This window comes from Alligator sinensis, unplaced genomic scaffold, assembly GCF_000455745.1.
Source record: "Alligator sinensis unplaced genomic scaffold, ASM45574v1 scaffold1325_1, whole genome shotgun sequence".
Lineage (NCBI taxonomy): Eukaryota > Metazoa > Chordata > Crocodylia > Alligatoridae > Alligator > Alligator sinensis.
In genome coordinates, this window is record NW_005842735.1 from 632,382 (window position 1) to 657,672 (window position 25,291).

The following is a 25,291-nucleotide window of genomic DNA, read 5'->3' on the forward strand; positions in this document are numbered from 1 at the left end:
CCCCCCCCGCCGCCACAGCAGCTCGGGGCGGGGCTTCTGTGGGGCATCGCCGGGGGGAGGGGCTTCCGTGGAGTGGGGGAGGCGGGTAGTGGGTGCCCCATCCCCTGCTGGGCACGGAGGAACCAGGAAACAGCAGGGAAGGAGATGCCCTGTGCTGCCCCCAGGCTGCTTGGGTAGGGGTAGGGGTAGGAAGGGTCTCTCTCCTGCCTGGGGGTTGGGACTCTGACCTCTGGAGGTCTCTTCCAGCCCCACTTGTTCCTTCTTGTTCTCCTGTGGGCTGGCCCAGGTGGAGCTGTTTTGCACGTTCAGTGCTCTACACCTTGCACAAGGCAAAACTTTGCAAGGTCAAATATGCATTGGATGAAACAAGCCTCTGGGCAGCAAGAGCTGGATCCAGCCAAGGGCTGCCATATTAGGGCCCTAAGTCCAGACTGTCAGTGGTTCTCAGGTGCTGTCTCCTGCTAACTCGCACCCCTCTGCAGAACTGTCTGGATCCTGACAGCACTGGGTGCATCTACATGGTCAGCACAGTGACTTAGTTACTGCCTGTTTAGTTGACTACTTGTTTAATGAAGTAGTAACTAAATGCGTAGTAACTGGAGTTACTGCAAAATAGCACGGGCGCACGGTTATTTTGTGATGCTGACTGCGCATTAGCCTAATAACACTGTGCAGTAGGCTGTTAGCACGGTTCCTAACTGCCACACTGCTGCACAGTGCTATTAGGCTAATGAGCAGTAAGTGTCTCGTGTAGATGCACCTACTGGGTAGCAGTGTGCCAACTGTCATCCTAGTGGGGGAGTCTCTGTGCCTCTGATGCTCGGGTGCATCCACTGCTGAGTTGCTGGATGCTGGTGGATGGGTCTGAGCTGTCCAGTGAAGTAGTGTGTGTGTGTGTGTGTGTGTGTGTGGGTGGGTGGGTGGAGGATGAGTTATTTGGCCTGGCTTGGACATTGGGTGGCAGGCATTGGTTGGTAGCATGGGCCATGCGCATTGCTAAAGGGCTCAGGCTCTGAGGCTTTAGATAGGGTGGTTGCGCCCCTTACTGACCATTTAAATGAGGTACCTAAAGCATGAGCCTTTGGGAGGACGTCAGTCCCAGCTGAAGGTGCAGTTTTGCCCAAACAGAACAAAACAAAAAAGTTCACAAACTAAGGGCATTTATGCACATGCTCTGGGAGTGGGGCAGGGGGCACTTTAATTAGAATGACTCCAAGAGCTGCTCTAATTAAAGCACCTAGAATGTCATGTGTATCAGCATCCCCATGCTGAAAAATGCTGGCAGGGGCACTTTAATTAAAACGTGCCAAACAAGCTTTAAAGCACCTCTGGCATCATTTTTCAGCGTATGGATGCTGACACGTGTGATGCTGGAGTTTGGTGGATCACAGTAATTGTCATGCTTTGGCAGACTGGATTAAATGAGTCTGTTCCAATGCGCTGTAATTACAGCATATCAGAGCAGCCTCTCTGCATGTGTATAGGCACTCTAAAGTTCCAGTGTCAGCGTGATTTGTTCAAGTGGCAAAAACAGTAGTGTGAAGGGGGATGTTCAGGGGTAAATCTGCAACTGCTGAGGCTGCTAAGGTAGCTGCTATGATTGCTGTCATGGAAACAAGAAGGAAGAGCCCTTATGTTTTTAGCTTGTTCTTTAGACAGTGCCATGGCCAGTCAGTGTTATTGTCATCAGCTGGTCACTTTTACTGCTGTATGACATGGGCTTGTACAGACTACAGGGGAGGCCATAAATCAGGGAAGTAGGCATGAGGGTTGGGCAGATGTTATAGCATCTGAAATGACTGAACTGTCTATTTTTGGAAGTTGATGATCTGCTTCTAAAGGCAAGGTGATGATCGGTCATTTTCGTTGTCAGTGGGACAAACAAATCTATTTTCACTTAGTTGAAAAATTCAAGAAGCAAATGTGTAATATAACAGTGAGATGTAGATAAGATTTTTAATACTTTTGGCTTTGGTAAAACAAACAGAGATATTTGGATTCTTCTTTTGTTTTGTTTTGTTTTGTTTTGGATTGTTTGTATCACTATGACCAGGTACCCTTTTGTTCTTTCTCTTGTTTATATCTCTTAGATTCTTATGTGGCCTCTTCTGTAATACAGGAGCACCTCATCTTACTTTATTTGCCCTCATGTGGGTATTATTATCCTTGTTTGACAGATGGGGAGCTGAGATGAAGTTGCACTAAGGGACTTGTCCACATTCAGAGAAATCTGGCAGAGCAGATAATCAAACTGATGGCTCTCAAGTCATGGACTAGAGCCCTAACCACTGGACTGTTCCGCCTGTCTAATTATGTATCTTTACAGTGCACTCCATCCAAGTTTGTATCTCGTAGCCTGAAAATAATCTAGTCACTCGCTTGGGGTATGTATGTATTTATTTGAATTTAAGCACTGTCAAGGTTGTGGCATTAAGCACTCCCAAAATGGATTAGTTTCCTTCATTTTCAAGGTGTCTAATAGCTGTTAGATAGCTGCTTCCTCATTCTAGCCTAGTTACATAGAGTATAGTTAAGTGACAAAATAGTGGGGTTGAAAGAATGCTACACTTCAGTGGTTTATGCCTTTAATTGTTGTGTAGGTAACTGGAGTTTGTTACAATGTGAGCAGTTGGCCACATGTTGGGACACTGGAGTTTGTTACAATGTGAGCAATTGGCTGCATGTTGGGACTGGCATTATGTCAGACAGATAAACAAATTGTACATTTACAGAATACATTGTATTACCTTCTGTGTAACAATTCCTGAACCTTGAATTATAGTTGAGGCTGCAGAGAAGGCCCCTGCCCTACAAATCCTTCTGAAACTTCATTTTTATATGAAGTCACTGAGGTTGCTCTCAGGAAGAAAGTTAACACCTGCATATGTGCTTGCAGCATCAGAGCCTTTTTGCTTGTTTTTTATTTCAGAAAATGTTTAAAGACAAATGTTTGTTGAAGTATGGTGGAGCACTGTCTAGGGGCTAGTGTAGGAACGTGGCTTCTAGTCTGTACCTTGGCCCTGGCTTGCTTTGTGACCTTGGGTAAACTGCAAAGGGTTTGTCTTCACTACAGGATTACCTTTATTTTACAAGATGAAGTCTCCTGTCCATGTGGTGAAATATTAACTGGAGTGTGACAAAGCTTTCACTGAAGTTTGGCTAACCCAGTGGTGTACACCTTGAATTAGCACAACTCATCATCAATTAACACAGTTGCTCTGTAGAACTCAAGTGTTGGTTTGCATTGTGGCTGGTTTTACTTGAATGAGATTAATTAGGGAAGAGGTAGTTTTAAGTGTAACTCCAGTTAATTCTTACTCTTTTAGCCTATGTGTTTGATTGACTTAATCATTTCAGAATGACTAAAACATATTTGTAAAAACTAGTGCCAACCTTTTAGGCAAAGTCTGATGAAGATGACATACCCATAATGTTTTTCTCTCATCTGGATAGTGTAAAAAAATGGTTGCTTGATGTTTAAGAGCTTGAGAGTCCTTTTAGGTTCTCTGAAAGGATCTTGGTAATTTAATATTATTTTTAAATGTTTGACCAACAAAATCAAAATAATAAGTGATTTACAATGGTGAAGTCGTGCATTTGTTTTTGGTTTTACTTAAGATGTATGAACAGGGATGATTTGCCCTTTTCCACCATCACTTTTCTGATTTTGTCTGTAGTTTAGGCTAGAAACTCGACCATTTTTTACTTTTTTCCTGAGATAAACTGTAAACTACCATATTTACTCAAATATACGGCAATTCCTCCCTCTGCTCCCCCCCCCCGCCCCCATCAGCATGGGTGTCATCGAGCTCCTGCTAGAAGCAGCATGTGCTCAGTCATGGAAACCAGCTATGAGGTTGATTGAATGCAGCCCATGCAGAGCGTGCTCATAAAGCACATGGCCCAACCCATTGCTGGGGACCTACCATAAAGCTAGGTTAGTGCAGCCCATCTGAATAAGATATAGTGCCCATTGTGCTCAGTCGCCTTCCATGCCAACTCGTTTTTCAAGTCGCAATGAACCACTACATCAAATACATTTCAGGGTGGATAAAAATCAATGTTTAAAAAAAAAATCAATAAATTGGATTTTTATTTAAATCAGATTTTTTGATTTAATTGTATTTTTTGATTTTTAAGATGCTTTAAAAAAATAAGCATGTATAAAGATAGTTTTAATATAAGATATGTTAAAGCTTGAAGTTATCATCATGGAATAGAGATTATAACTTCTAATTATATTATTTGAGACAATATATTCATATAACCTTTTTAGAAAAGTTTTATAAATAGGTCACAACAGGCCATGAACTATATTAGGGGCCCAATCATTTGGGGTTCAATCCTCTGTAGCTTAGTAAAGAGTTAAAAAAAAAACCAACACTTTACCCAATGGGACTCAGTGCTCAGTCTAGAAGGTCCCATTAAGCATCTCTGTGATGCTTAGTTTCAGTTCTCAAACCATGGATTTGTGTCCCCAGAGATAACATCCTTCTTAACAGCAGTATATGGAGATGAGAGATAACAGACCTGATTACCTACCCATCAGCCCTCTTGTCTCTCTGCAGGTTTGTGTACACAAGAATCAAGTCCTTACCTCTCTCTAAAAGTGCAAAGTTTCAAGAAGTTAAATGAGTAGAGGATATCAAACAACAAGAATGTACATTTGTAGGAAACAGTGATTGAATCAAGGCTTCCTGACTGGTGATTTAAATTGATTTGACTTAAATCAAATCCACCCTGACACATTCTGACTTCCTCTTAACTCCTACAGCCAACCAGTGCCTTTCTTTCCCATTTCTGCTGATTCCTAAGAGACACTGTGGCCCCTTCTCTCGGCCTGTTGCATGTGATTAATGTAGCCTCACCCTCTGTTGGGTGGAGACAGACCAAGCAGCCCTGCATCTCACCTGCATATACATTTTTGGAGAGTCCCAGGACTTGTGACAAGAACACATAGCTCCAGTTATGACTGGGGGGGGTCTAATTAGTACATGGTCCTCTGGGGGTGTGTCTGGAGTACACATGTGTAGTGACCAGTGCTGGGTTGTGGGATCACCTAGCTTGAAATGCTGTTGATTTTGCTGGGGCCCAGCCTAGTGAACTACAGGCAGTCCTTGACTTACAACGTTTCACACTTAAAATATTTCTCAATTGATACCCTGTTTCAACTTTGCGATGCTAGTTTTGACTTTTACAACGCTTGATTCGATGTGACGCCATACCAGCGAACAAGTTTGCTGCATCGCTCATCTCCCTGGAGAACATCTGTCCAAACTTCCTTGGACACTTTCTTTAAGAAAGCAGACAAGTCTCTAGAAGAACCTGCAGCCAAGGCTCCTGAGAAGACTTCAGCCAAGAACTCTTCAAAAAGTCTAACCAAGAGGCTTTCAAAAAGTCCAGCAATGACACCTCAAATAAGTCCTTCCAAACCAATATGATTGCTATTTATAATATAAATACATTAATGTAACTATATTACTCATCTATAATTCATTGAGAACAAAATTCTGTGGTATTTTTGGTGAAAATAGAGTATCAGGCCTTGGTTCAGGAACCAATCCCCTATTTATAACATTGTTTCTTATGAGAAAATTGGTTCCAAGTTGCAATGTTTCAACTTAAGACACGGTTTTCAGAAACCAGTTGTGTCATAAGTCCGAGGACTGCCTGTATATGATAAGTCATGAGCCATTCCATTCTGGACTAGTATCTGTACTTCTGGACTTCATACTATATAAAAAAATAGGTACAAAAGTGGTGCTCAAAAGTGTGTTTATGGAGTACCTGTGCTGAAATTTGCAGCAGTCAGGATTGGAACCACAGCAGGCTCCTGTTTCCCTCTGCAGCTTCTGCCCTCCTCGCTGTCCTTTTCCTTCCCACCTCTCACCCCTTACTGTCACATGCAACTTATTTCCACACTTTGCTTGGGGAAGGAACAGCCGGAGCAGGTTCTGACTGTAATGAGAGGGTGGAGACAGGAAGGCTGTGGAGGGAAGCTGACAAGGCAGAGGGCACCCCCTCAATGCTATTTTTCCTGCTATAGCAGTGGGAGGGGGGCTGAATTAAAGACAGCACTCTGATAACTCGATTCTATACCTGGAAAATTATAACAAATGGAAAATTTTCCATATATAGAATCTTATTTTTGTGTGTGTGTGTGTGTGTGGGGGGGGGTCGGGGGGTCATCTTATATTTGGGGTTGTCTTGTATTTGAGTAAATATTCTGATGCTGGAAAGTAGACAAGTAGAACTTGAGAGGACAATTACTTCTATTGGGTGATTTAAAACTTTGAAATTTAATTGTTGGAGGAATGTTTCAAAGATAGATTTTGATTCCATGAGTTCATTCTTTCTGTGAAGATTTGGGAATTCAGAGTTCTGCAAAGACTAGGTTTTGGCCTGCTAGATGCATTTAACATTCTGCTTCTCCCTCTTCCCCCAAACTTTCGCATTTTAATATACCATGAGGAAGCAAAAAGTTCCTCCAGAACTCCAGTTTCAAAGGTTACCATTTTACAGTGAATTAAAGAGGTTTTTAAAACTTGTTAGGATTTCTGTTCTGAAATTCAGTGGTTTATATTTTTATTCTGGAACAGTTGATTACAGAATCAATGCTTTAACATAGTAGAGTGGTTTCACTATTACCTCATTGTGAGTGTCAGTCACCAGTTTTTTACGTTATAAGTCTTGGCATTCTTTAGAAGTAATAAGAACTTTACTTAAACTAATTAAGATAAAACACTTTCAAGTGAATGTGGTATGTATGCAGGAGAGTGACTTACATTTTGGTTAAACTAGTTTCTAAATACAGTTTTTATCTGTGTGCAAGACATTAGTTCTTTAGGACAGATACTAGTGGAAGCTTGATTCTCCCCAAATATAACATCTGAACTTTTTTGCAGTTGCCTGGAAGTTGGTTACCTGGAGCAGCTTTAGAACTGAACTGAAGGACTTAAGTTATTTTAAGTGTTTTAGATTCCCATGCAGTATACAGGAGTATATATCTTTACCAAAACTTTGGAGCACAGGCATATAGATCTATATAATGGGGTGGTGTTGGACACTTCCAGGAGGAGTTTTCTCAGGATCCATTCTTCCTGCTTTCAGTTTTAATGGTGAAATTGTGTACCTCCTCCCTCTTCTCACCCAAAGGTTGGAAGGTTAAAGGTAGACTTCATGTGGATCTTGAGTTCCAAAACTGTCTTGCCTCTCTACATTTGGTCATTAATGACATGATCAAAAAGGAATGGAAATGTCATGTAAAAGGCTCGTAGCTTTTCTTTTCTTTTTCTTTTCTTTTTTCTATTATTTGCAATGGATGTGGCATTAATTCATGTAAGAAGCAGTTATTCCTAAATACGGCTTAATTTTCTTTTCTTTTTTCTATTATTTGCAATGGATGTGGCATTAATTCATGTAAGAAGCAGTTATTCCTAAATACGGCTTAATTTTCTGTAAGTATGATTAGATAGATATGTAGGCTTTGTCTTTTCCATATAATGCATGAGACAGCATCCACAGCCTTGAAAACCTCAGCTGCTTTTTCCTATTTTATCGGGTTGTCTGAATGGATACAGTCTCCAGATTTCTTTGCTAGACAGTTAAGTCAATGCTGTCCTTGAAACTGTAAATATGCCTAAAATAATTCTGGGGTTTGAATGTATGAGCTTCCAAACTGTAGGTGAGATTTACGGACTGCATCTGCCACTTCATGCAAATAAATATTTTGACAGGGAAAGAAGTTACTCCATCATTAAAAGCCCTCAGGGTCTATTGTGATACATTTCTGGACATCTTGGTACATAGATGAACTAGCAGAGTTCATGATGACTGATTGTTCCTGAAGTTTAGGCAAGCACATCCACTTGCCCATGTTTTTCAACATGGGCAAGTGGATGTGCTGTTTTGTCCTCACAACGTACCATCAACAAGGTGTCCATGCCAATAATGAATTTAGGTAAGTAACTGCTGTCTGCACTGGCTAATGAAGCTTTTGAGCCTCAGGGGTTCTTACACACTACAAACTCTGCAAATTTGTACTTTGGTATTATCTATCAACTTGTGTGCACTGCAGTAAGTTTTTAATGCTATGTATGTTTTAGGGGTATGCTGTGCACTCTTTTATCTTAAAAGACAATACTTTCGCGTTGAATGATTCTCTGATGATTATGATTTAGGGTGTAGACAACCCACAAATGAACCTGTTACAGGAACATAGACTAGAAGGAGTGCAATTTGAACTGTGTGGTAAGAATAAGGGAGCCAAATAATGGTACATTTGGGCTGTTTTCTGCAGTATATGGCTATTGCCTTGCATTCAGATGCCATTTCCATGATTCTTTCATTTTGCTCTCCAAGTTGTTTTTATTTTAAGGATTTATCCTAAAATTAGAAATTTGAATGTTCTTTCTTACAACTCTCAAAAATAATCTTTTAGGAGGATGAGATGAGAGGAAGGGACTGTTACTAGAAGACATAGCAGAATTGATTATGGTGCACCCCTTTTGAGCTGGAATGCAAGACAGCCCACTTATTCCTGGTATCAGGGGTGAGAATCTTCATTTATAGTAAGAAGATTTGTGCTTCATGACAGAAGAACTGTACTGGAATTTCAAATTACCATGATAGTAAAGGGAGGCTTATCTTGCCAAGGAATTTGGAAGAATGCCTGGCACCTCAATAACAGAATATCTTCACGTATTTTCCAGAATCAGACAAAAGTCTGATCAGAAATTAATCAGCTACTTTACTGGTAGCAAGGTGTCTTTGACATGCAGGTAACTTTAGATGGTTGCAGGTGTCTCTTACCATTTATATTAATGCATTTTTCTTGTTTTCTTCTTTTGTCTGGCATTCTGAACAGTATAATGGGGGAGAAGGGAATGAGTATAATGTTCTATTTGTATTCAAGTTGATTCTAAAGCTGTTTTTCCCTTCTTTTTTAATATACCCTATACAGTAGTAAATGTAAGAAGCTGGCATTCTGAAAGAAATCGCTGTTCTGGGTTCTTCCTCTGATAGACAAGGGAACAGCTCTTGTGCATTTGGGACAAGATCCTGTCTCCCCTCTTGATTCTTCCTCCTCCCTCATTCTTTTGGTTGGTAGAGTGATTTTTGGATGGATCTTTCTAGGCAGGTCTGAACCGAGTCCTGCCCCAGATGCACAGAATTCTCAATTAAATCATAGAAAAGTAGAGTTCCAGAGGTCATCTAGTCTAATTCCCTTCAGGATCATCCCTATCCAAACCATCCTATACAGATTTATTATCTAACCTGTTAGCAAAACTACAAGGCATAACATATTAACCTGCCACAGGTAGAGTAGGGGGAAATAGGGTTCTGTGTTGCTTGGTGCTTTGAACACAGGCTAAGTTACCATAAACCCACAGGTGGTTGGGACAAAACAAGGTCTTCTAATAGTGAGTAATCTGGCTTTCCTATCTCTATTCTTTACCTTCTAGTTGTTCTCCCTAGAACCTTTTATCTTTTCCCTGCACAGCTATCTGGCCTGTTCAATCCCACATTTTTTCTGCAGCTTCTTTGGTATACCCTCATAGAGTGTGAGTACAATTTATACTGTTCAAGTCATGGACTTTGGTCACTTTGACTCAAAACTGAAGGTTCTGGCATTCTCATACAGTCAAGTGGTTGTAAAATGGGATGGTTTTATAAGAAGTCATTGTTCTGCTTCCAGTACCAGAGTTTGTAAAGCCTGGAGAAACTGTAAACAGCATGGAACTTTGGTGGCTGAGTGCAGGGGGTATAAAAGTAGACCATGTCTGGTCAGGAGGTGGAGCATAGATGAGGAGATGATGTGTAGCAATTGGTGTTTTGTCCTTGTCCTTAATAGGACAGGATAGGAAGACTATTTTACCCTGATGTGCTGTGCGGTCCTGTGGCTTCTCGTGGTCACATCAATAATTTGTAATAACCACACACAATAAAAGCTACTGCAGGATCTGTGTGTGTTGGCTGCCTTGTTGTGTGCCACTGATTGTGGAGCATAAATGTGTTCTGTGTTCAGGGGGAAACTTGGGTTCAACATGAAGTTCAGGGTGGATAAAAATGAATGATTAAAAAAACAATCCCAAAAAATTATATTTTAAACATTGAATTGTAGTATTAAATTTTTTTAAGATTCTTTTTAAAAAAAACAACCAAACACCTTATATAAAGATAGTTTTTTATTTAAGATATGTTAGAGCTCAAAGATATCATCATGGAATAGGGATTATAACTTCTAATTAAGGCATTCTATTTGAGATGATATATTCTATTTGAGACATTTATTTGAGACCATATATTCCAGTAACCTTTTCTAAAAAGTTTTATAAATAGGTCACAAGAGGCTCTGGACTATATTAGGGGTCCAATCTTATGGGGTTCCCAGAAGATCCTCTATAGATTAGTAAAGATTAAAGAGAACCACTCTACCCAATGGGGCAGAGTGCTCAGTCTAGAAAATCCCATTAAGCATTTAGTTTGTTCCCAAACTGTGAATTTGTGTCCCCAGAGATAACATTCTTGTTAACAGCAGTATACGGAGATGAGAGATAACAGACGTGATTACCTACCCATCAGCCCTCTTGTCTTTCTGCAAGCCCTTACATCTCTGTAAAAGTGCAAAGTTTCAAGAAGTTAAATGAACAGAGAGAGGATTGTTGTGGGTGGACTAGATCTCGGCGAGGAGGAGTCTGGAGATGCATGCAAGGAGGGAGGAGCAGTAGAAACAAAAGAGAAACATTTTGAGCAGAATATTCTAGAGGTTTTGAGGGATACATTTCTGAGTATAGGCTATCCATTGATTTGAGATTTAGTGAGGGAATGATATGGTAGAAGGGAAAACCTATCATGGCAGCAGGCTTGCCGGGCTGTAAAAGAGACCCTGTTTGGGAATATTTTAATGAAGGTTGTATCAAGCAACAAGAATGCACTTTTATAGAAAATGATGATTAAATTGAGGCTTCCTGACCAGTGATTTAAATCAAACCCACCCTGGTGAGGTTGGAAAGCAGTAAAAACCAAAAAAAAAAAAAAAAAAGGGGCTGCACCTCCAGAAAATGGTCTTCTCTCTATTTGCTGCTAAACCTAAAATATATCCTTCCTGCTGGATCTTCTTTTTTCTGTTGACCTTCTTAAGTTCCTGGTTCCATTTCCAACAAGCAGATTGTTCTTTGCTCCAAAGTAGTCTTCTGAAGATAAAGCACCCAAAAGGTTGGTAAACATCTAGAAACTCCTTTATTCCAAGAAACCGTCTAAGATAGTGGGGGCCACCCTCTTTGGGATGTCTTCCTCACACAAGCTTCTCACGCTTCCCGACTGATGACTTCTTGAAATGGTGATTTAAATCTTTTAGCTCCAGTCTCCCGAAGATTTTTTTTTCTCTTTAATATTTTTCAGGCATGGCTACTCTCAAGTCTCTATTAGATTTGTCTGCAAGGGGTGTCTCCCTGTTTACTTATAGCACAGCTATTTTATATTACAGTGTTACCTTTTTGGCTCAGTCACTGCTCTAGGGACACTTAGAAAAGTGCTTGGAGCACTGTTAGGATCACTAACATAAGGATTACCTATATGTGAAGTCTTTCTGAAACCTCCTGATTTAATTCCCTGGTCTGGAAAATGGCATCTCTTTGATCCTTTAGTTCCTGCAGTGGAAAACTGCAGTTTCAGTGAGATCTGGAAGCTAGCCAGGCACCTCGATACAGAGGACTCTTCACATGGGAATGAGCAGAATACTGCTGCTATGGATATTGTCACTTCAGTATAAATAGTAAGTCTGGCAGAATTCTTCCCTGGCTGAGCTTTTTTCATCTTTTAGCCAAAGTCAGGTTATCCTTCTCTATATTAGTATTCCCCCCTGCTCCCCCCCCCCGCCTATAGTGGTTGGTGAAACACAACTATAAAGCAGATATGGGAAAAATCTGATTTATTTCAGTTGTTGAAGTGATGTCATAGGGGTGATGGTCTAGGAAATATGTGAGAGGCAGTAATTCTTGTGGACAGTATCTTTTATTGGACCAACTGTATGGTTGGGATAGATTTAGGCAAGCTTTCAAATGCAGTCAGATGAAGCTTGCAAAGAAAAATTTTTCTAACTCTTTAGTTGGTCTAATAAAATATAGCAGATTTAACCAAAGAACCTTGTCATCAGATGATGAAAACACCTACAAAAATCCTTGGTTCTCATATGAGTTATTTCAATCGGTTTTTATCTAAAATCAGTTTTTAAGCAAATACATTTAAAAATTAAACTTGAAATCATGATAAAATGTATTAATTAAAGGTGCGCTGAAAAATCAATCCCATTCAGATCAACACTGATATAAGGGAATTTGACAGTATTGGCAGTCAGCTTTTTTTGGCGGATGTGGCCAATAATGTTGCTGGTAAATGCTTTGGGCATGCATGCAGCCGCAGCACAGCACGCGTTGTGGAGATCAGCTGGGTCTGGCTGGTAAGTCTGTTGTGAGGGAAGGAGTGTGAGAGGGGCAGATTGAGACCCCAGTGATAAGGGACCGAATGGGGCAGGGGCAGATGTTGCATGGGCAGGGCACGGAATGGAGCTGTGGCTTGTCTGGGGGGTGGCTCCTGCTGCTGCATGTACCCTGGGAGGGGATGGGGGGCATGTGCCCCTGGATCTGTGTGTGGGGCAGGGCAGGCTGCCTCTGTGGGCTGGGGCTGAGGGTGGCACTGGGTTCTTCCTGGAGGCTGCGCTCGGGCCAGGCAGCAGCAGTGCTGTGAGCGGGGACTACAGTGAATTTTGGGATGCCTATAGCCCCCTCCCAGTGCCACCACCGCCTGCTCCTTGCTGGGAAGAGCTCGTGCTGCCCCAGCCCCAACCCGCTTTTGTCCCGTATTCAGATCCCCAAGCTTTCTGGAGTGTGTGCGACCCCCATGAATGAGCTGCTCGCAGATCCATCCCATGCCATGCCCCCACCCTGCCTGTACGCCCCAGCCCCACTCCCTCCCTCACCACGGGCGCTTCGATCTACCCCAGCACACCGCTTCTCTGCATATCGGTGATTGGATCAGTATCAGTTGAAATGGCTAGCTGACAAAAAAACCCCTAGCAAAGTCATAAATTTTATTTGTGTAAAAAAAAAAAAAAAAAAAAAAAAAAAAAAAAAAAAAAAATTAAGAATATAAATAAGCATATATTTAGCTATGTAATTCTATAAATGTGGATGGATGTAATGTATCTTCCTGGTTAAATTTAATGTAAAGACTGTTTGCAAGTCAACCTGTTTTAGTGAATGTATGAAGCAATGACAATGAAACATTCTTTGTGAAAATAACTACAATACATATGCAAAGCAAGATTAAATCAAGGCTTCCTACTTGTTGATAAAAAAAAAAAAAATCACTTTGATTTATATCAATCCACCCTGCTAATGATTGAAGTGGAGAATGGAGGTGAACAGCTTGGAATGCTTGAACTATTCAAGAATCTGAGACAAGAGGATTGTATCAATTTCTTGGACCTCAGGGCAATATTTGCTATATTATGGACTTAGGGTAGTGATTCCACTCATTGGAGTTGAGCATTTCATTCACCCAAACTGACTTACTTAGATTTAATGTAGGTGCCTGTTTTGTTTTCTTGTTTGTTTATTTATTTATTTGTTTTAAACATGAACTATTAGAGGAGAGATACTCAGCACGTTGTATCTTAGACAAACTTTACCTGGTTCACTGATATTTCCTTCTTCCCTGTTTTGTTTTGTCCAGCTTTTGCACTTTCATAGATTTCATAGATGTTAGAGCTGGAAGGGACCTCGAAGATCATCAAGTCCAGCCCCCTGCCCCAGGGGCAGGAAGTCAGCTAGGGTCAAAGGATCCCAGCAAGATAAGCATCCAAGCATTCCTTGAATGAGTCCAGAGTAGGTGCCTGCACTAATTCTGGAGGGAGTCTATTCCAGGTCTTGGGGGTTCGGACAGTAAGGAATGTTTTTCTTATGTCCAGCCTAAAACAGTCTTGGAGGAGTTTATGACCATTGCTCCTTGTTTTTCCTTGGGGCGCTCTGGTGAACAGATGGTCTCCCAGGTCCTGATGTACACCCCTTATGTAGCCACCAGGTCCCCCCTGAGCCTGCGCTTATCCAGGCTGAAGAGTCCCATGGCTCTCACCCTCTCATCATAAGGCCTGTTCTCCTGCCCTCTGATCATGCGTGTGGCTCTCCTCTGGACTTTCTCAAGCTTCTTGACATCCTTCTTGAATTGTGGAGCCCAGAATTGGACTCCAGCTGTGGCCTCACCAAGGCTCAGTACAGCAGGAGGATGACATCCTGAGATTTCCTTGAGAAGCATCTATGGATGCAAGCCAGAGTTTTGTTTGCTTTACCAGCTGCGACATCGCATTGGTGGCTCATGTTCATCTTGTGGTCAGTCATGACCCCCAAGTCTCTTTCAGCACCCGTGTTAGCTAGCGTAGCTCTGTTGAGCCTATAAGTATGCTGCGGGTTTGTTTTTCCTCGAGGTGGAGTACCTTATTTTGTTATAAACTTTCTAAGGGCAGAGGATACTTTATTTGTACGGCATTTAGCACAGCAAGGTCTCTACCAATAAGACAAGATAACAAAAAATCTAGTACCAATTTCATTCACTCTTGAGATTCAGTATTTAATATAAGGAAAGATCAGCTTTAGGACTCTCAGGTTAATCCAGCGGTTAGTATTTTTTAAGGACATACCCACATGACTTCAAAGTGGCTTAGAGATTCAAACGTCAACTTTGCTTTCCCTCCTGGTAACCATAAAACAAGGATTGCATGAATGTGAAGGAATTTCAGAAGTTGTTTTAATATATTCACATGTCTGAGGCTTTTCCTAGAATCTAAACTGAGTTTCTGAACCACATCCAAACATTTACGCTAAATATCTGGCATACACATCCATCTGCTTTACAATTCTGTAACTTTCTTCAGAAAAATATGCTGCAATCCTGATGCACTGACTTAAGACTACAATTAGAGACCTTGAAAATGAAGGGAACTATTCAGTTTTAGCTGTTCAGCTGTCAACACCACAGCGCTGATAGTGGTTGAAATGGTCCATTCTGAACTATCATAGAAGCATAGAAGGTTATCAGGAGGTCATCTAGCCTACTGGTCACCAACCAGAGCCTCTTGAAGTTGATCCTGGGCTGTGGGGGCTGAGCAGCAACCCTAACCGCCCCCCCCCTCCCAACCCGGCAGGTCAGTTGGTTGGGGAGGGGAGGGAAGGGACAAAGGCCCCAGGGGCATGTGCAGCGGGGCTCGGTGCAAAGCCCAGTCGGCAATGCACAGATCAGGGGGCACATGCCTGCCCCCCTCCCCCCCCATGCAGGGCTGCACCGGCGGCTGCAGCAGCTCTGAGGTAAGGAGAGGGGCAGGCCCTACACAGCCAGGGTGGGAAATGGAGCCACAAGTGGCTTGTCTGGGGGCCATGGGGTTGGGGGGGAGTGTGCAGCCTGGGAGGTCATGGGCACGTGCCCCCGGATCTACATGCGGGGTGGGACAGCGCTGGGCTCTTCCTGGCTGTGCTGTGCCGTGCTCAGGCTGCATGGCTGTGGCGGTGGCACTGGGTGCAGGACCACAGAGGGCGCCATAACACCCCCTCCTCCCCAACCCCTGCTCGCAGTGCCGCTGCTGAGACGAGTACGGGATAGGCCCAGCAGGAACAGCCCAGCACAGCTGTCCCCCTCCCCTGAGGACATGGGGGCCAGGGGCTGGTGGGCTACAGCTGTGGGCTGCAAGGCTGTGCCAGACTGTTCCCACGGGGCATGGCCCATGGTGGCGCTGGGAGTGGGGGTTGGGGGGGCTACGGCCCACCCTCCCCCATGGCCACACTTCCAGTGCCCTGCCTAGCCTGAGCGCAGCCCGGTGCCACCCCGGCCCCAGCCCGCAGAGCTCCAGGCCGACCCTGGCCTGCCCTGCACCCACTCTAGACTCATCTCGGCCAGAACGGATCAGCTCAAACCATAGCATACCCTGCACCTGCTCTGGACTGCCCACCCACGCTGAGCAGTGGTGGCAGCCAGGCAGAAGCTGCTGCTTGGTACCGGGGAAGAGCAGCCTCACCACTGCTGGGCCCTTGCTGCCCATGCCCAGGCTGCCCTGAGGTTTCTCTATACTGCCATCATCCAGCGGGGCAGCAGTGGGAGTGCACAGGAGCCATAGGGGAGTCTGCGTGCAGGCTGTGGGTGGCTGCAGCAAAAAGGTCCTGATAGCAGCGAAGGGGAGGGGCTACTTTTCCCTTGTGCTGAGCAGCAGTTTCTCCCTGTCTGCCACCACTGCTCAGTGTGGGCAGGTTTGTCTGGAGCAGCATGGGGCGGGCCAGGGTTGGGGCTGTGCATGTGGTTCTGGCTGGTCTGGTCTGCTCTCCCAAAGGCTGTATTTTGCCCACCTCTGATCTAGCTCCATCCTCTTTGGAACCACCTTTCAGGTAGGTGAAGACTGCTATTAAATTCCTCCTCAGGTTTTTTGTTTGTTTGTTTTTTGTTTTAGGCTAAATAAGCCCAGTTTCCTCAGCCTCTTCTCAGAAGTCCTTTGCCCCAACCCCCTAATCATTTTTAATGCCCTCTGCTAGACTGTCTCCAATTTGTCTACAAACTTTCTGTAGTGGGGGGCCCAAAACTGGATACAGTACTCCAGATGTGGCCGCACCAGTGCTGCACAGAGGGGAATAATCATTTCTCTTGACCTACTGGCAATGCTCCTACCAATGCAGCCCAGTATGCTGTTAGCCTTTTTGGCAACAAGGGCACACTGTTGGCTCATTCAGCTTATTGTTCTCTGTAAACCCCAGATCCTTTTCTGCAAAGCTGCTGCCCTGCCAGTCAGCCCCCAGCCTCTACTGTGCATGGGAATGTTCTGTCTCAAGTGCAGGATTTTGTATTTGTCCTTATTGAACCTGATGACATTTCTTTTGGTCCAATCCTCCAATTTGTCTAGGTCTCTCTGGATCCTACCCTAATGAACATTGTTTACTTTAAGCTTGAGTAAATACATAGCTTTTTTCGGTCCTGAGGCTTTTTGCTTAAATGGCATACATGACACTCTTCTTTTGCCATGGGTAAAGTCATCCAGTGGAGAAACTGACATTTAAAATGTACATACTGGGAACTGACATTTTTAGATCATCATTTTTATTATTTATTTTTGAGCATGGCAATCGGAGCTTATAAAGTCTAGGTTCTACCATTGTTAGATGGCTTGGTTGATAAATATAGTTCTGCAACAGCAATGCAACTTCTTGGGTACAAAAGGCGTCGTGCTTTCCACACGAGAGCCTATAGAATAGTCATAATCTCACTAAGTACTAAATATTGAAATATTAACAGATGTCTCTTTTAGTGGATGTTTCGTGAGTACTTGATATTATATACACTATTTTTGTAAGGTAGTTTGTATATTGTTAATTAGTTTTAATACCTTCCTTACTGTATGCTGCTGAACATTACAAATAAATGCTGAATCTGTAGACCTTCCTGAGAAAAAGAGGCTTTTTGTTCTAACCTAGAAATTTTCTTTTTTGGATTTGCATCTCCATGCACTTTACCCCATTTTTTAATTGCCCTAAAAGTTGAAAAGAGAAGGAAGGACCTAATTAAGTTCTGTGGTCTGCAGCAAATAGCAGTGCTAGGTTGAGTTTAGAATGACATTTCACAATAATTAAGATTAAAGTTAGAACAACATTTATTTAGTTGAATGCTGGAACTTTCTTAAAATATTATATTTTTAGGCTTAGGGTGAATATCTAGCTTTTTTCCTTGGCCTCATTATAATTGAAGTCTTAAATCTATGATTGACTTTGTTTTGGGGAAAAAAAAAGTAAGGCTGACTTGGCAAAATGTTTTCTGTTTCTGGTTGTAAGAATCTATTAAGGAAGAAAACTCTTATAGTTCCCTGTTGTATTGTCATGTGTAGGCATTTTTGTTGGAAATTCATGTGACCAAGTGAAAAATAAGGCCTGTAAGGCCTTTCCTTGTTTTGGGGTAGGCCAAAAGGGACTACAGTAAATTGATAGTGTTGGGAAATGCTGCATTTCTTACAGTATTTTATCTGTGTCTGTTTTGATGACAGTTGGTAACAACGTTTCCTAGAATAGAAAGATAAAATCATAAATGTTTGTGTATATGACTTGTTAGCAGAAATTGAATTACTAATCTAATACTCTAGCTGAAATATTTTTAGCGAAAAAGAAGCAATAACAGCTTTTAAAAATATATTTTAATGAAAAAGATGTTGAAAAGATGCTCACACTCCATGTGAATTATTGAAGCCTGACATGCCAAGATGCATCTTGTGGTTTTCAATTTGAGGACATAATTCTCAGTAAATCCCTAATAGTTTTCAGGGTAAATATACAAATTGCAATCTAGGTGTACAAATGTATGTGCCTCTTGAAACATTCCCAAAGTAACTGAAGCACTCCAAAATAATGCTGTTTAAACAAGGTACCATTTTGAAGAATTTCACTTTTTTTACATGGGCTCAGGGACAGCCCCCTGCTAGACCTTTTGCTTATACTCTATGGTGCTGTATCTGGAGCCAGGCTGTCCAGCTCCCAATTCCCTCCCCACTTTCCTACTCTTCTTACCTCAGCACTCCAGCAAGAGTTGGAGGAGGAAAGGTTTGAGGGCTCCAGCTGACCCTTCCCCCACTAGACCCCTGCTTGCCTTTTCCCTCCCGTCCCTATGCGGGATGGTTGTGGGGAGTGGGGCCATAGGATGCCACAGCTTCCTGTACTCTTGATTGGAGAGCTGTGGCTGCATTAACCTTTTCAATTTGAGCAGCACAGTAGGTAATGTACGTGTGTCCTGCAACTGAAATTATACCCCTTTGAAACATACCCGTTACACTTGGAAATGTTTCAAAAGTTACTTGTCTGCACCCTTACTGAATTACTCATCTATTGAGTTGGTAACCTGCATTTGATCAAATTGTACTTTTTAGACGTGCATCGAATTTTCAACTTTTGGAATCTTCAAATTGGGAACCTGCTACTTCTCTTGCAGATCATCTTAATGATTTAATCACCCTGACTAATTAAAATATGCTAATATAAATATACTCATAAGTGTTTGGATTGAATATTTAGTCTTTGGTTCTTGCTATTCTGCTCTTCACTGTATTAAAGAGCCCTATTGATACCAGTATTTTTTAATGTTTGATGACACTCATATAGTGATCCTCAGGGTGGATTTAAATCAAATAGATTTAAATCATGATTTAAATCACAGTTTAAATCACTGGTCAGGAAACCTCGAGTTAATCATTGTTTTCTACAAAAAGTGCATACTTGTTGTTTGATATCTTTTATTCATTTAGCTTCTTGAAACTTTACACTTTTAGAGAGAGGTAAGGGCTTGTTCGTACACAAACTTGCAGAGAGACGATAGGTAGGGTTGCCAACTCTCCCGGATTGGCCGGGAGTCTACTGGAATTAGCATCAATCTCTCGGTGACTATTGAAAGCAATCCGGGAGGTTGACATTGTGAATGGATTGAACAGTACAAGTAATGACATTGCGTCACGTTGGGAAAAAAAATCTCCTGGAATAGCTTCAGAGTTGGCAACCCTAACAATAGGGCTGATGGGTAGGTTATTATCAGGTCTGTTATCTGTCCTCTCCATATAGTGCTGTTAACAAGGATGTTCTCTCTGCAAAGAACAAAGTCTCCCTATGCCTGAAGAAGGGTGTTTGTGCCTGAAAGCTTGCAAAGAACAATTTTTACAACTATTTAATTGGTCTAATAAAAGATATCACATCTACCCAACGAACCGTGTCTGCCTATGATCTCTAGAGACACAAGTCTGCAGTTTGAGAATTGTAACTAAGCATCACAGAGATGCTTAATGGGCTCTTCTAGACTGAGCACTGAGTCCCATTGGGTAGAATGGTTTTCTTTAATCTTTACTAATCTATAGAGGAGCCTCTGGGAATCCCATAAGGTTGGTCCCCTAATACAGTCCATGGCCTGTTGCGACCTATCTATAAAACTTTTCTAAAAAGGTTACAGGAATATATTGTCTCAAATAGTATCTAATTAGAAGTTATAATCCCTATTCCATGATGATCTCTTTGAGCTTTAGCATGTCTTAAACTAAAACCATCTTTAGATAAGTTTATTTTTTTTAAGTATCTTAACAAAAAAATATGATTAAAAATCTGATTTAAATAAAAAAAATGATTTATTTTTTTTAATAATTGATTTTTATCCACCCTACTGATTTTGGCATTTCTCGATCTTTCTTGCGTAATTTGAGTTGATGAATTACAAGAATCTCACTATACAACACTTTTCCCAATCCTTAAACATTTTTGTGTTTTTCAACCCACTTCTTAAAACACAGCAATTTTTCCATTGCTCTATCGTCAGTAACCTTATACAAAGGTAAAACCATCTTCCTCCTTATAATCATTGTGTTCCCACTGTCCAAGCATTGCGTTCTGTTTTAGTATTGCATTGGAGCATCACATTGTTGATGCACTTTGACTAATGAATTTCTTTTGCCTGGTGCTGTAGGTATAACTTTCGTTCTTTTTCAAAGCACATGACCTTGCAAATTTGGTTTTGCGAAAACACAGTTTATTTGAATAAGTCCAGTTCATCAAGGAGTCCAGGTTGCTCTGTGTGACTGCTCTGTCTTCTTTTCTATTTCCCTTTCCAGCCTGTGTCCTCTAGAAATTTTATCAGCAGTGATTTTTACTTTGTCAGTTCATTGATACAACTGGCTTGACATTACTCAGACTCAAGGGCTTTATACTTGCAGCTATTTTTGGTATGTCACTTCACCAGTTCTTAATTCATTTAACATATGCTTTATTGTGTATTGTAAAAGTGTGTCAATAGTCAATATTGTTTTTATCATCTAGACTTGTGATTTTTATCAAAGAGTAAAATTGAGTTTATTTGACAAGACATAGTTTTTTATAAAACTACCTTGGTTGACATTTATATTTTTCCCTTCCTTAAATTAAATTTCTTTTATTGAATCACTTATCAGCTGTTGAATTATTTGCCTTTGATGTGGCCTAACCATCCTATGACTATCTAGGTCATCCTGCTTGCCTCTATTCTATTTTTTAAATATAAAAAAAAAATGTTTCTTTCACTCTTATGAAATCTTTTAAGTATGTTATTAAAGCTATTGATGGGCTAGAAATTCCTTCAGTCAACGCTTTGAGGACTAACACCAAATTATTAGGACATGCTGAGTTTTTCAAAAATATTTATCTCTTCTTGCAGTTGTTCTTAGCCCATTAGTAACTAAGGAGGCTGCAGAAGTCATTTGATGAGAATTCATCTTCTTGAAGTTTTCTAAATACAGAATAGACGTATTTATTTAAAATATATGCCTTTTTCTCATCATTACTACCCATTTTTGCAGCTCACATAGTATTTTGCCTGCTCACATAGTGAGTTTTTATTCAATCGATAGCATTTCGTAAACTGCTTTTGTACTTAGTTCCGTCAACCATAACTTTCTTCAGCTTTTTCTCTAACTTTCTATGACTGCAAATTGTTTGTTCATGCAGTGTACTGTTTAGATATGCATCCAGTCTTCTTTTTGAAATCTTCAGATTGAGAATCCGCTACTTCTCCTTATGGATTGCACTAATGGTTTAATGACTCACTGGTTAAAATGTGTTGTTCCTCTTAATTTTAATGTCTGGATTTATTATTCAGTCTTTTGTTCTTGTTCTGTCTTTTTCTCTTGCTAGGTTAAAGAGCCCTGTTTGATCCTAGTATTTCCAGTATTCAGAGGTCAGGCTAAGGATTTGCTGTTGGTCAAAATCTAGCGACTAATTTTTATAATATGTATGTTAATGCACCAAAGACAACAATACTTTGAGTGGATCATATTGTGTGTGTGTGTGCGTGCATGTGTGGGATAATTAGCATTCACAAGTAAAAGTTCTGTCATTCTGCATAATGATCAAGATAGATTTTACTTGTGGGGCAGTCGAGTGTTTGGTAATATGAAAAGTCTATGGGAATTATATAGCTTAGTACATATGAGATAGTCAGGTATTTAATGATATTATAGAAGGCAAGAATTACTACGGAATTCCTTTGTGGTTATGTCATAATACCTTTCCTTGATGGCGATCAAGCTTAGCTGCTACTCTTCTTAGTGGACAAAATGGAATTATTAAATGCCTGTTAATGAGAGTTATGTATTAAATAAATAAAATGGTCTATGATGCAATTAAGCTTCAGATAAATGCAGGATATAGGGAAATGATCTTAATATTATGAATAATACAGCGATGTAAAAATAACTATTGGATTTCATAGTGCAGTGCTTCTCAAATTTTTTAGATTCAAGACACCCATCACTAAACTCAAGACACCCCTCAGAAAATGCTAGGTCTTAGTTTTCACTTGTTTTTTTGAACATGGAAAAATAAGAACAGTTTCTCTGCTGCAAAGAACTCGGACCACAACAGGTCAGAATGTATTTAACACAAAGGATTTTTGCTTGAGATCTCTGAATTTATCTTGTGTATCATGATTGTACACCTAACAGTGCTAACAATTAGGCCTATGCGAATAGGGAAGTATTTGATTCGGATTTAACTGATTCGGAGGACAGTGATTCGATTTGGTGATTCGAATCACTATCTCAATTTGATTCAGCCACATCAGAATCGGAGCTTTGGCACCGATTTTGGAGATCTGGATCCGCCAGGGAAAGGCAGGCAGAGCTGGGTGGCTGCAGGTTCTTCTGTGGCTCCTCCGGCTGTGCCTGCCTCTTCCCGGGCAGGAGGAGCCGTGGGAGAAGCCCCCATGGCTGTCCTGCCCAGCCCCATTCCCCCGCCCATCCCCAGCCTCCTGGCACTTTTTGAAAACCCTGTACTCATCGGCTGCAGCAGTGGGGATCAGGGCCTCTGAGGGCCCATGGCAGAGTTCCCCTGTGCAGCACAGGACAGTGGGAGGCAGCAGGGATAGTGCCTCCCCACCTGGCACCCATGTGGAAGCAGCTGCCCCATGGCGCAGGTCAACGGAGCACTGCACACTGTCTGGGAGTTGGGGTGGAGTGGTGCTGGGGTGTGGGTGACTGCTGGAGCCACTCTAGCTCCCAGACAATGCGTGACACCCTGCGAAGTTGTGCTGCACCCACGCAATGCAACAGCTTCCTCATGGGTGCCAGGCAGGGGGCAGTCCCTATTGCCCTGTTCTGCGTGGGGGACCTTTGCCACAAGCCCTCAGAAGCCCTGATTGCCATTGCCAGAGCTGGTGAGTGTGGGGCTTTTTTTATTCTTTGAAATGCTGGGATGCTGGGGTGGGGGGGGCATGTGGTCCCAGAGCCCCCACAGCCCCTGCTACAGCCGGTGACTGCAGAACTTTTGTTTTGGATTCCTGGACTGCTGGGGCTGGGGGGGCAGCATTGGGGAGCAGGGGCTGCATGATGGGGATCTGCCATGAGCCCCCAGAGGCTCTGATCACTGCTGCCAGTGCTGGTGAGTGCAGGATTTTTGTTTGTTTGTTTCTTTCTTTTTTTAATTGTCGGGAGGCTGGGGCTGGGCAGGGCAGCCATGGGGGCTTCTCCCGTGGCTCCTCCGCCTGTGCCTGCCTCAGGCAGAGCCAGAGGAGTAGCCACCCAGCGGTGCCTGCCTCTCCCCAGTGAATCCAAATCTCTAAATCAGCCTCGAATCTCCAATTCTGATTCAGCTGAATCAAATGGGGACAGCGATTCAAATCATAAGCGAGCTGCACCTGAATCGTGCCCTCTCCCCTCCCCAGCTGGGCAAGCAGCAGCAGGCCAGAGCCCCAGCTCCCAGCACTGCTGCACCCGCATCCCGTGCTCTCTTCCCCCGTTACCGAGTAACGTACCCCCCTACCCCAGCTGGGCAGCTTGTCCCAGCCCCAATCTCTCCCCCCTCCCCCAACCCCAGCAGACTTACCAGCTGGAGACAGGTGTGCAGCTGGAGACAGGTTTGTCAGCTGCCTGTTTAGTCTATGACCAAATCTCCGAAGCAGCCAAATCTTTTCCGAAGCTTTTCCGAATCGATTCGGATGCTTCAAATCAATTTGGAGCTTTTAATAGGTCTCCCAATTTGATTTGGATTTGGAGATTCAGTCCCCAAATTGGGCTGAATCTGCTCCGAATCAAATCAGCTACTAAAGCTTCGTACAGCCCTACTAACAATGTGTAGCATCCTGGGGAGTCCTCAAAAGGATGTGATAGTGATTCTTAAACATGGTACCCTGGTTAAAAATCACTGTCATAGTGTATCTTGGTTTGTATTCCTTGTTAAGTGTTTGGAAAGCCTTTAGATGATAGAATGCTTCATATCGGAGTCTGTTGCTCTTGAGCTCCACGTACTACGGAATGAGTCTATAAAATGGGCATAGTGCTCCAACCACCTAGGTTCTTTCCAAACATGGTCCAAGATGGGCTTAAGCCATTATGTATTCACCTTACCAGTGACTGCCTTTCCCTAGTTCTTGCTAAGCTTAAGTACAGTTTAATATTTTTAATATTTATCTTTAAAAAAAAATTGCTTGTTCAGATATGTTTGGACCTGGTTAGCTTTTGTCCTTCTAATGTGATATATCAGATCCAGTGAGAGTGAAGCTACATTTTAAGAGATGTCTCTTATGCTGTCCTTTACTGCCTTCAAGGTTTGTACCTCCGTTTTAGGGGGGAAATAGTCTTTTTTTCTTTTACCTGCAGTAGATAGTACCTTTATACTACTGACTAGATTTTTAAATGCCCAACTCATTTTTTTTCTTGTCAAGTTAATATAAAAAATTCTGTTCTGGACTGGTTTCAGGAGTAAATGGAGGCCTCTGTCAGCCTCATAGTTATGTTGCCTTGGTCTTCACAAAACAAACAAACAAAATAACTTCCTGGTTGCAAGCTCTAAGGATTATTTGAGTAAGGAACAGCACAAGATGAGGGTTGAGAATCATGTTACCCATCTGAAAGACGTTTTGACTGCTTTTAATAAATTCAAGTCATTATGACCTGATGAGCTTCATCCCAGGATAACTGAAGGAACTGGTAGAGGGGATCTTGGAGTTCTTGGCAATAATATTTACCAAGTCAGAGACGGGAGAAGTACCAGAGGACTGGAAAAGCATCTGCATACTGCCCCTCTCTTTAACAAAAATTTTAAAAAGGCACAAAAGACTCAAGGAATTTTAGACCTCAGTACCTGGGAAGTTTATTGGAGCATATCACAAGGAAGTCCATTTGCAAGCATCTGGAAGGAGAAAGGCAGATCACGAGCAGCCAACATGGATTTGCTAAGAACAAATTGTGTCCAACAAATTTTATTTCCTTCTTTGG

The 25,291-nt window shown here is 42.1% G+C and overlaps 1 protein-coding gene across 1 annotated transcript in view; it reads left to right on the top strand.

Moving 5' to 3' along the window:
* The first annotated feature begins 2,128 nt into the window (after positions 1–2,128).
* Positions 2,129–25,291, top strand: part of LOC102368073 (probable phospholipid-transporting ATPase IIB) — a 155,029-nt gene continuing 131,866 nt past the window's right edge. The window contains exon 1 of the mRNA XM_025216373.1: positions 2,129–2,150. Within this exon, the coding sequence (XP_025072158.1) occupies positions 2,149–2,150 (2 nt within the window). The 5' untranslated portion in view covers positions 2,129–2,148. The remainder of the gene's footprint in view (positions 2,151–25,291) is intronic.